Source organism: Mastacembelus armatus, chromosome 6 (genome assembly GCF_900324485.2).
Source record: "Mastacembelus armatus chromosome 6, fMasArm1.2, whole genome shotgun sequence".
NCBI classification, from domain to species: Eukaryota; Metazoa; Chordata; class Actinopteri; order Synbranchiformes; family Mastacembelidae; genus Mastacembelus; species Mastacembelus armatus.
In genome coordinates, this window is record NC_046638.1 from 12,770,920 (window position 1) to 12,782,989 (window position 12,070).

The following is a 12,070-nucleotide window of genomic DNA, read 5'->3' on the forward strand; positions in this document are numbered from 1 at the left end:
GCCACAGATTGCTTAAAGAACAACATTGCTGGTTATGTATGTGCTATACTGTCAAATACAGAACTATTTTCAGTGAACTTGGCTATAAAAGTGTTGGTTTGGAAAATTTTTCAATATTGTCCTTACCGTCAGAGACTCCAGCTCTCCTCCCACAACATGGTTTGCTGTGCAGTTGAGCTGTTCATTAGCTTCCAAAGTATAGATATTTCTTTGTTTATTTAATCATTAACATTTTCTTAGGTTTCCAAAGGTTTTTCACAGTGACACACATCAGATTGGCTGATCCCTCCAATTTTGAAATTTGCTTCAAGCTCACTGTTTTGAAGCTCAACAAATACACAAAAAATATAAGGTCTATCCTTTGATTCGTCAAACGGGGCTAGTCCAGAAAGCTGGTTTAGTAAAAACTCAGAGTAGTTTACCATATTTTCTAGAATATACTGTAAGTCACACTTTTTTTTACTCCTCAGGCTTGTCATGTGACTTAGATAGCGAAGTGACTTATATGTGTACATTTACAGTCATTTTTTCTAGTGGTCACTAGTGTTAGATGGCACTCTTGACTCAAATGACAACAATAGTGCACCGCCGAAAAAGCAAGAATGCTTATGTGAATGAATTTTGTAATGCACTTTTGCTTGTTATGCCTGTTAACAACTGTTGTTAAAATAACAAACAAAAACCCCCACTGACTAGAAATAAAAATCCAGCTTGCCTGCATGAGAAATAAAAAAACAGAGTTCTTACCGTACCTTCTTAGCTAAATGAAACAGGAGAAAAAGGTTTTTAAAAAATAGCAAATAACCCCTACACACTCCTGCCCAGGAGTCGCACTCCCCACAAATAGAAAATTGGAAAATTAATTCAATTTTTAAAAAAATAATTTGTCAGACCAGTGTAAAATTAAGGTGAACTCGACTTCACAATTTTCTATCTGTGAAATATCCAATGGAAAAACAGAAAAGTATTTTTTGTTTCCGATAAGAATTTCTGATTCCACTCATGAAAAATGTGGACTTTGTTTCTCCATTGCCATGGTGAATCATTATATTTGAGCTAAATTGATGTTTTTTTATAATCCTTGTGCATTCAGGTGACTCAGAGTTAATCCATTTAGAGTTGACTGAACTAACTCAGTTAGTTGTTGTGGAACCAAAACCTCAGTCTCCCATCTCAGGGTTATTAAACTCAATGTTGACAGTTAAGTTCAGAGTTTGTTAAACTTGCCTTCTCGTATACACCCCAGGTTCCTGTTAGGCAGGTGCCTTTCAAAATTCAGACTTATAAATAAACTACAGTATGTGCAGCCAGTTTAATTTCTCAAAGTTTATCTAATGAAATTACTTAAGATGGCTGTCTCATGCTTTGTTTCAACACTTACAGAATAAACAGGTACAACAATACAGTTTGTTTCAGGCAAACAAGTAATTTATTTCTAAATTATTTTCATCATCTGCTGTTTTAATTTTAATGGATTCAGTTATTAGTTACACTTAATTTTCCTGCTCAGTTTTTTGTGTGCCTGAGCTCCATGTGTGGACAAGTCATGTTTAATTGGTCATTGTTATTGCTCCATACTCCACACTCATATTCAATACTGTGGCCATACCTAGCTCCAAGGTATTCTGTCACAATGGCAGAATCTCATACACTACACAAAAGGTTTCTATAGTTAAGGGTAAGTTATTTCTGTAGGACAGTCAGTGTAAAATAATACCATGTAGTCTGTAAAGTTTAAATGCCTATTGGTTTCATGTTGTATCTTAAGAAGTGAAATATGAAAGTGCTAATGTTAAAATGTTAGACTGAAGATTAACTATTTTCATAGAGAAGAAAGAGTGTAGATCATAAAAGATATTAAATATTAAATGGAAACTATACTTCTTTATATTATGTTATTGCTTCAACTATTGTAAAAAGTAAAATAAATATCTTTAAATGATAGAGTTGTCTCATGGGTGTCGTTGATACTGTTACTGCACTTAAATTGTATTATTTTGCTTAAAAAAATACTGATAATTTTTGTCATAGCGAATATTATCTTATATTATCTGGAGGTAGACATGAATGTATAACCTTCCATAAAGGATGCACTCAGTACAAAAACAAGTGCCTTTGTGAACTGAGAATTAAATGTGATTTAAATACTTTATTGTCTTTGCAGAGTGCTAAAGCAGTCTGCCAGAGTGACAGAGAAACAAAAGGTACAATGTGTTTTATAAAGTATTATCAGGATGGGATACAGAAGCTGCCAGAGCCATTCTTCGTCCCTGACAGGGAACATACTGATTAAGTTAAATTCAATTCAGTTTTATTTGTATAGCACCAAATCACATTTCAATAATCTCAAGGCACTTTACAAAAACCCAACAAATCCCTTATGAGCAAGCACTTGGCGAAAAACTCCCTTTAACAGAAGAAACATCCATCAGAATCTGAGGTTTAGGGGGAGTTCAGTGCACTGATGGCCTATAGCAGCATAACTAAGGGAAGGTTCAGGGTTACCTGAACCAGGTGGTCTGAATTAAATCAGTGCAACACATTTTGCAAAAGGCAGGGACATTGTCAATTTGACTTTGAGATATGAGAATAAATTCTTACATCCAGCTCTTTTTAAATGTGGATGTTTACTTTGTTTTTAATCACTGAAACACCCAGAGTCTCCTTCCATTATTACAAGCGATTCCACTTCCCCAATATGCATTGAATTGAATTATAGCAAGGAGCTTCCTCCACATCTGCTGCCCCACCACAGTTCTCAGAGGGTCCAGCCCCCTACCTAGAACAGATCTGGCCTTCTTCTCCAGTTTGTCCAGGCACCTACAGTTCCTGTCCGTAATGTCACTCCCCCAGCAGACAACAACATCGAACAGTGTACTTGCTATGACAGTATTGTAGACAACTGAGCCATCTCAGGAAAAAGAAGCTGCTCTGCCTGTTCCTGTACACTGCATCCACATTGGCAGACCACTCCAGTTTTTCATCCAGTACCACCCCCAGATATTTGAAGTGGTGCTTCGATGCCATAGTTCAGAACAAGATCAAGGGTGTGATTGAAACAGTGGATGGGTTTATTAACATTTTGAGTGAAACCAACTGAATCTAATATTGAAAGTTTATTCAAATGTATAAAGAGCAGTGTCGACACCACTGCATAGCAAATCTTGCACATAATATGTTTTTGATCCACGTCCACGTCTTCGAGTCCAAACTGTTCCCAAACAACAGAATTGCTTCTACCTCTTTTGTTGACCAAAGACTTCTGTGGCTGCTCTCTTTCTGCCGTCTTCACTCACGCTGATTTTTAAATGCCACCAGATATAACACACGTGACTTGTTTCGCCGACAGCATAGGCTGAGAGAGTCCGGGCGAAAAGTGCATGCATTAAGAACGCAGGCCAAAATAACTTGAAAAACAGAATCATTGTTTTGTGATCGTTGAGACCTGAAATCAAAATCAATCACACATGAAAGGGTCTGGAGAAGCCACTGGGGATGTTGTGCTGTCTCTTAGTTCATTCAGCATGACCAGTTTGGTGATGGGTCAGTGATGGTCTGGGGAAACATATACATGGAGGGAGACACAGACCTCTACAGGCTAGAAAACAGGACCCTGACTGCCAATAGGTATCAGAATGAAATCCCTGGACCCACTGTTAGACTCTATGCTGGTTCCTGGGTCCAGGGTTTCTCCAGGTGCATGACAATGCCTAATAAGGTGAGAGTATGCAGGTAGTTCCTGGAGGATGAAGGAATTGATACCATTGACTGGCCCCAAGCTTGCCTGACCTAAATCCAAAAGAACACTCTGGGACATCATGTTTCGGTCCATTCCAACGCCACCAGGTTGCATCTCAGACTGTGCAGGAGCACAGTGATGCCCTGGTCCAGATCTGGGGGGCCCAGGACACCATCCATTGTCTCATTAGGAGCATGCCCCGATGTTGTCAGGCATGCATACAAGCGTATGGGTGACCTACAAACTCCTGACTATCATTATGAGTTGCTGCAATGAAATTTCAGTAAACTGGACTAACCTGCCGCATAATTTTTTAACTTTGATTTTTGGGGTGTCTTTGAATCCTCTGTAGTCCTCTGTAGGTTGATCATTTTTATTTCCTTCAAACAATACGGCATCCTTTTGCTCCTGACATATTACACCCAGTCCGTATTAGTACAGATATCCAGCATGATTTTTTTTGCCTCACAAAAATGAGATCTCAGAAGACGTACGATAAAGAGTTGTTCATTTGCAATGCAGTTTCATGGAGTTGCAGAGTAATCAAACAAAAGACATTAAAAAATAGACCCAAAATAAAAATGAGAGTACAAATTTATGACACAATTGACTTTTTAATAATTATTAACAAGTATACACTCTTTTCATAATTTGTTTTTTATTTGCTCTAGGTCACTTTGAACATATTCTGTGCGTGCAGGGCAAAGATAAACATGATGGTAGAAAATAAACTACCACAGGATCAGACGGAGGCCCAGGTCACTGACAACACAGGACACTGAACTGCTTCTTAAATATGACACACCATTCTCCACAACCATGCTGAGTTTAATAAACCAAATAAACTTTCATTGTTATCTCACAGTATCTGATCATACTGTACATTGGTCTTTTATTAGGATCCTCTCTATTCCTGTGATACAATGGGCGTGGTCATTACACACATGGAGGTCTAATAGATAGACTGACTCAATAGATCTGAATATCCGAGCTCTGGTCCTGTGCCTTAATCTGTGATATCTGAATAGGTTAACGAAAAATATCTAAACAAAGAAATATGCTTAGAATAAAAGACATGGATGGCATGATTGGACTTGCTTTAAAGAATTTAAAGGACAGTTTGAAACAAGGTTTTATCTATGAAATTTGAGAGAAAATTGGACTAATTTAGTGAAATGTCAAAGTTTAACTATAACCTTAAGATGAATGTAGGTTCATCTTAACTTGGTCCCAACATTCCACATTTCCATACATGTCAGAAATTCTAGTGTGTGATTCAAATGTCTTGTGCCATGTGCCCACTTGAGCCCGGTGTTTGCCAACTAGAAAAGCATTGGATCCATTCAAAACCTGTGAGTAGAACTCAATATGGGATAATCTTACTGTGCCAGAGGAAGAATATAAACAAATATGGTGAACGCAATGTGAATGAAACTGACATAGCTATTGAGACTGCTGTTAAGTAAGTGAATTAAGTGAAATAACAACCCTTAAATGAGCACACTGCACTGGTGGCAGTTCCTTAAAAGAAAAGTATTTTTGTAGTTGTTGGTTTTAAAACTTTAAAACAGTCTGTGATGGACCTGTCTGGGGTGTACTCCTCACTTTCAACCAAAGAGAGCTGGGATAGGCTCCAGAAGTTCCCCATGACCCCTGAATAGGAATAAGCGGGTAGATGAATGATGGATGAATTAATGAATTTTCAGTTGACCTCTCTAATAAATGAGGAGATGGAATATGTTTCCTTCCTTGATGGTCAACTATCAACTATCACTGTGCATTACTGAGGTCCTGCAGGATTGTTACCATTTAGGTTATGCACCAGATTTAAACTCTGACCACCAGTTGTACCTCAGCTCTAAACAGCTAGAGAGACAGTAGAAGAAAAGGCATTACTGCCACAGGTAAATTGTTCACATACCTCAAAATAGTAGAATGCATCCGATTAGTTACATGAACTGGTAAAGACAGTAGCAAACGGAAAAACGAAATAACTACATTACAAGAAGAACAGCTGCCAATGGGCCTACAACCCATATCCATTCAGGTTCATCTTACACAATGAATTCTATCTGTTTTTTAATTAGGTAATGTGACTACAACAAACAGAACAACCTGGTGTGTGCCTTATTTGAGCATAGATAGCATAGTGGAAGTTATAAAAACACCAGTACAATTAAGTTTCTGGAATACTTGCATATGGATCAGTGAAAACTATTTTAGGTACAATAAACTATAATTTCTAACTCACTGTATATAAAATTATCATGACAAAGTCTTGTGAATTTCGTGAGTTTTCAACAGTCTTTGGTTGTGGTTCTATTCTAACACTTTCATCTTGCAGAATTTTATTTTAACTTTCTAAAATCAACTGAAGAAAAAAATAGAAGCCAATATGGCACAATCATGGGAAATACACTAGGTTAAAATAAACTGGAATTATCTTTAATTATCTTTAAAATGCACTTCCTGCCTGCCTGGGTGAGGCTGCTAATTCAGGTGATGTAAACTGCAGGGTCTCAGTAGCAATATGTCATTAAATTAATGTGCTTAAAGTGTAAATTACTTTGATTGACATGATACACTCTAACTCAGGGGTGGGCAACTGTCAGTGGGTAGTGCCAGGATAACAAACAATCCAGTGGCCATCAACCCCCCCCTGGTCTAACTGATAATGCTGACTTGGTCTCGACTGACGAATGGATGTCCCAGTGATCTTCCCTAACAAAATGCAAACAGCAGCCACTGACAGTGAGTAACAAAGGTTCACACTGAATATTAGGCTAATGACAAAACATAAGCAGGGGACATGCACATTATGCAATCAAAATTTTGAGTGAGTACAATTTTGATGTTTACAAAAAAATCCCAAATTGAAAAATAAATCAGTGTAAGTTTGTGTATTAATGTAGATGAATCAATTTAATGTAAGACACAATAAAATAAAAAATACACTTTTTTTCCTGAATCCTGGTCATCTTCTGTAATTGAAAAATTTCAGTAAGGAACACTGAAAAGAAGATGTATTATTAGCAACCCCTTTGTCAACCCATTATAACATGTGTAAGTAAGTAATATAAATGTGTTGAAACCTAACATGTTGATAAATTACACATACAGGCATGTTGTTAAATGAACCATCGTTTTAGGAGAAGGTACAATTGAGGTTTCACATCTGACCAGCTGATGATCTCATAAGTTTACTCACTTAGCTGATATTGTGTTGCATTTCAGACTTTGCTGACAAGCGGTTGCACATTTGCCTATTACTCAATGCAAAGATGCAAGTGGATGCTCTGGGTAGTGCAAATTGAGACTTAATTTAAACATTACAGCATTATTGAACATTACAAACTCCAACTAATTCTGCAGCATTATGACTCCATTTTATCAATTTAAGATAAAAAAAATGAATCTGGAACAAAACAACAGCATCAGTCTCAACACACACAGACACACTCCAGAGATGCACAATAAGTGCCTTCCCAGCTACAGCTAAGTGCTGTTTGGGGTATCTAAGCTAAATATAAGTATATAAGACTGGTTTGTATGAATAATTTATGCCTCACATAAATCAATTCAGATGGAATAGTGCTAATTGATCAATTCATAATGACAAAAAAAAAAAAATCAAGTTTATTTTCAAAGTTGCCCTTAAAGAGGGTGGTTGTCATGGAACATTCAAAGCTTCTGTTGTTCTGGGCATATTATTCACATACTGTACATTTGGCCCAAACCCCTGATATACCAACTGTAGCGACAGTAGCTATAAGCTAGCAATAAAAATCCACACTAACAATGTATACTAAATAAGATTTATTTCTCAGATTTTCAAAGAGCACACCCCTGATATAGGACACAGTAGCTGGATGGTACACCACTCACGTACCTTCCCAGCTTCTGATCTCTGTGATGTCACAGACCTATCCCTCGTCTCACGTCTTTCTCCTCAGGTAAGTCAGCCTGTGTGTATTATTCAGAGAGAGTCAGTTCTTTGGTGTGCTGGCTCTGCCTTTGTTGTGTGCTGCTTAGAGGCCACCTCTCCTCTCTCCTGTGTGCTGTTTCTCAAATCCACTGCAGCTGACACTTTGCCAGGGTTCTCCTTTTTATGTTATAGAGGACTCACTTGGGCGTTTTCTGGGGATTCAGATGAAACTGGTATTGTAATGCAGGTCTTTTCTTGGGGTGTTGGTGGGGACACCAGCACTTTGTCTAGACTTTGTGCCAATGCTGTTTTTGTCTGGGATGTAGGAGTTACAGGCGGCTTTTCCAGGGTTTGTGTTAGTACTGGGGGCCTCTCCATGTTGGATGGAGCTTGATTAAGGCCTGCAGCTGGACTAAAGTGTTGGGGTGCTGACACATCTTGTTGAACCTGAGGTGTAGAGGAGGCACACCCAGAGCCATGATCTTCTTCCTCCCCTGTAGGAGAGTGCTTTGTCTCAGCTACCTTCTCGCTATAGCCCATCCTTCCTTTCTCTGCCTTGAGCTCTTCCTTCTGCATAGCCTTCTTCTGTTCTGTGTCATTGGATGTTGGGAGAAGAACATAGTTAGATGAAAGAATATATTTAGATTGCCATAAACAAAGAAGATTAAGAAGGAAAGAGTAAAAAAGCAGAAAGAAAGTAATGAACATCCTCCTCACCTCTTTGTGCTTCTTCCCCAGTAGATGCATCTTCAGTGCAGGTGGGTAGGTCTCCTCTGGTGCCCCGGAAACGGATGGGCGACCTTTGTAACACTGCTTTCAGTTCTGTGAGACAGAGATAGAAGAGCTCTAAAATTCATAACTGCTAAATGCTATTGCCCTGCAACCCTCAAGGATACATGATCATAGGTAATAGATAAATGCCAAGTATCCATTAAAAGACACAGCTTCATTCATATCTACTGCATTAATTAGAATTTATATATCAATTTATTTATCAAGATATCAATTTATAGATCAATTGAAGAAAAGTGAAATCTTTCAGTTTGTTTTAACAGCTGCATGTAAAAGAGGTCATGTTAAGGCCAAGGTATGCTTGAAGGGAACTACCTCAAACAACGTGCTGTCTAATCACACAGGAAAGCAAAATGGTTTCTATCTGTTCTGGCCACACTTGAAGGTGGGAGGAGGAGATGTAAATTGTTCAAATGGATGTAATTCGGATAATCCTTCTTTGAAGACATTCATAGAAACGGTCATGTTTGAGCATGAAAAGTGATGTAAATAGTTTTGTGTAGAATACCTCCACCCCATTAGGATATTAAAGAGCAGATTATAAAAAAGTATGACTTAATTAACCTACCACAGACTTATGGATTAATGTTCATTATTCTTACCTGTCCATTGTTTTATGTTGCTTAGCTCAGTGTTATTCTGTGTTAACAGTATTTAGTTTTTCAATGTCAATGTCAATTTTATTTATATAGCACATTTACAACAGCTCTTGCCACCCAAAGTGCTGGACAAACCAAATATAAAACCTGGTTCAATCAACTAAAAGTCAAGCTCAGCTTGTGTTAAAAGCCAGTGCAAAAAGGTGTGTCTTCAGCATAGATTTAAAGTGCTCAATTGTCTGTGCAGATCAGATGTTCAGGGGCAGACCATTCCAGAGCCTGGGGCCTGCCATAGAATAGGCTCTATCACCTCTAGATTTAAGTTTGGCTCTTGGAATAGATAAAGGCAATAGTGTAGTGGGACCTCTTGGTTCTAGCTGGGGCATGTTCAGTCAGCAGCTCCGAAAGAGGGAGCGAGATTATTAAGACATTTAAAAACAGAAACCAAAATTTTGAAATGAATCTTAAAACTAACAGGAAGCTAGTGTCAGCAGGTGAGCAGCTGCGTTTTATGCTAGCTGGAGGTTCTGTAAACAAGACAGGTCCAGACCATAATAGAGGGAGTTGCAGTAGTCCAAACATGTGTATAACGCTATCAAAGACAGTAGCTGGAAGGTATGGTTTTATCTTTGCTAACAATCTTAAGTGGAAAAAATTTGCTTGGACTACTCCACTCACTTGTCGGTCAAGTTTAAAAGAGCCATCTAGTTAAACTCCAAGATTTTTAACATGTGGGTGACAGTAGGATGATAAAAGCCCCAGAGCACTGTCGACACCATCTACAACAGAAGGACTTCCAAAGATCACAATTTCAGTTTTCTTGTCATTTAAAGCCAGACAATTTCTGGACATCCATTCAGTAATATCATTAAGACAGTCCAATAAAACACAGGTTGAGGCAGTGCCTGGCTTTAGGGGAAGATAAATTTGAAGGTCATCTGCAAAGCAATGAAATGAAATATTATGCTTAGAGCAGATAGACCTCAAAGGCAACATGTAGAGTGCAAAAAAGGGTGGGCCTAAGACAGAACCCTGGGGGACACTACAGGAGAGAGGAGCCCTTTTTGAGCTGTAAGGGCCCATGTAAACAGATAAGGACCTCCCGATTAAATAAGACCTGAACCACTGGAGAACAATCCCTTTAAGTCCAACACACTCTTCAAGACGTGACAAAAGAATCTCATGGTCCACTGTGTCAAAGGCTGAAGTTAAATCTAAAAGCAGCAGGGCAGCAGAGTTACCAGACTGAATAGTTAAAAAAGATCATTAAAAACTCTTAAAAAGGCTCTTTCAGTGCTATGATGTGACTTGAAGCCAGACTGGAATTTTTCAGAAATGTGATTAAATCAAGGCAGGACTGTAACTGAGACCTTTTCCATAAAAAATGACAAAAATTCCTCACACATAGCAAGTGAAGGAACAACACCGGCCTTTTCACCTGGTTTAGTAATATGATTAAACACATGGCTATTAGAAGACACAATGTTACACATAAACAGTCTTTGCTGTCTTTACAGCCTTCTGATAAGTGGAAAGACAGTCTCTTAACATCCGAAGAGAGACGTGTCCTTCCTCCACTTCCTCTCAGCGGGTCTACATTCCCGTCTGAGCGCACGCGTGGTGTCGTTTAACCATGGCTCCGATTTAGTGCGCCTAGTCCTAAAAGGGGCGATAGAGTCCAGACTCTCGGTGCAGGTACAGTCCAAGTCAGTTCATCGATGCTCTCAAATGGGAGTTTATCAGGCCAGAGTCATTAAAAGCGGCGGAAAACTGCAAGGCCATTAAAGGTTTAAGAGTGCGCCATCTGCGTGTCGGGACACACCGTTTAACCAGGGAGCATGGCACCATCACAGTAAATAACATGGGCAAATGGTCATAGATTCGGTGATACAAACATTTAAACCATGGGACAGTTTGGGCAATTGGACAAATCCTCACCTTGTGTCATTGCCAGAGCATCCTCATGGACAGACACAGCTCTGCGCTGCGGAAGTGGCTTCATGTGTTGGTGTGACTTAGGAAGACTCTCTGAAAGTGCGCAAATACAAACATACACAAGCCACACAAACATGCGCGCACACACACACAGACATATACACACTTTATCTAGTAAATGCTAATTTTAAACCAACTTAACAAAGGTTATGTGTATATGAGTGAAATATGTGTGAATAAATCAAAGCACTTTACAGACTGAAATGAATGAAAAAAAAAAAAAAACAAGAGAGATGTGACCCTGAAATAGTTCTCTCAAAAGCACACCGCACTGACTATAATATAGCTGATTTCTCATAAAAGTTCATAATTATTTATCAGTCCAACTCTAATTTAGATCAATTATTTGGGATAAATAAGAGGAAGCAAGAAGATTCTGGGTTTGAATCCTGGCCGACCCTGCGCCTTTCTGTGTGGAGTTTGCATGTTCTCTGTGTGTGTGTGTTTCTTCCGGATACTCTTGCTTCCTCTCAGAGTTCATAGGACATGCTGTTAGGTTGGTTGGTGACTCTATATTGCCTGAAAAGTGTGAATGTGAGTGTGTGTGTTTGTGCCTATGTGTCAGCAATGTGATCTGTCCAAGGTGTACCCCACCTCTCTCCCAATGTTAGCTAGGATCTTCTCCAGCCCCCCAACCCCACTATAAGACAAACAATTTAGATAATGGATGGGTGGAAGAAGAGCAGTCAAATGTACCGTCTGTCAGTGATTGTGCTTTCTCAGAGCGATCCTGTATGCTGGGAATCGTCCATGGAGACGTGGCTGGAGGAAACAGCTCTTTCCTGGTGAATGCAGCAGAGGCTGTACTCTGGAAACCCTCTTGGTTTCCATTCTGGGGATGAAGATCAGAAGGTTTTCAGTGGGCTGCGACCCAAACAATTCACAATCTTGGCAAGCTAGTAGTTTCAATGGTACAACAGACGGCTGCAGTCTGAATACAATACCACTGAGAGCTACGTTATATTGTGAGAAGTGGGAGAGATTTTTTTCTTTTTATTGATTTCAGTCATGAATCTGTAT

At 39.0% G+C, this 12,070-nt stretch overlaps 1 protein-coding gene across 1 annotated transcript in view; it reads right to left on the bottom strand.

Moving 5' to 3' along the window:
- Positions 1 to 4,382: 4,382 nt before the first annotated feature.
- carmil2 (capping protein regulator and myosin 1 linker 2) overlaps positions 4,383 to 12,070 on the bottom strand; it is a 71,497-nt gene continuing 63,809 nt past the window's right edge. Inside the window, exons 38-41 of the mRNA XM_026310760.2 lie at positions 11,747 to 11,882; positions 10,994 to 11,083; positions 8,382 to 8,486; positions 4,383 to 8,249 (exon numbers count right to left, since the gene is read on the bottom strand). Of these exons, the coding sequence (XP_026166545.1) occupies positions 8,194 to 8,249; positions 8,382 to 8,486; positions 10,994 to 11,083; positions 11,747 to 11,882 (387 nt within the window). The 3' untranslated portion in view covers positions 4,383 to 8,193. The remainder of the gene's footprint in view (positions 8,250 to 8,381; positions 8,487 to 10,993; positions 11,084 to 11,746; positions 11,883 to 12,070) is intronic.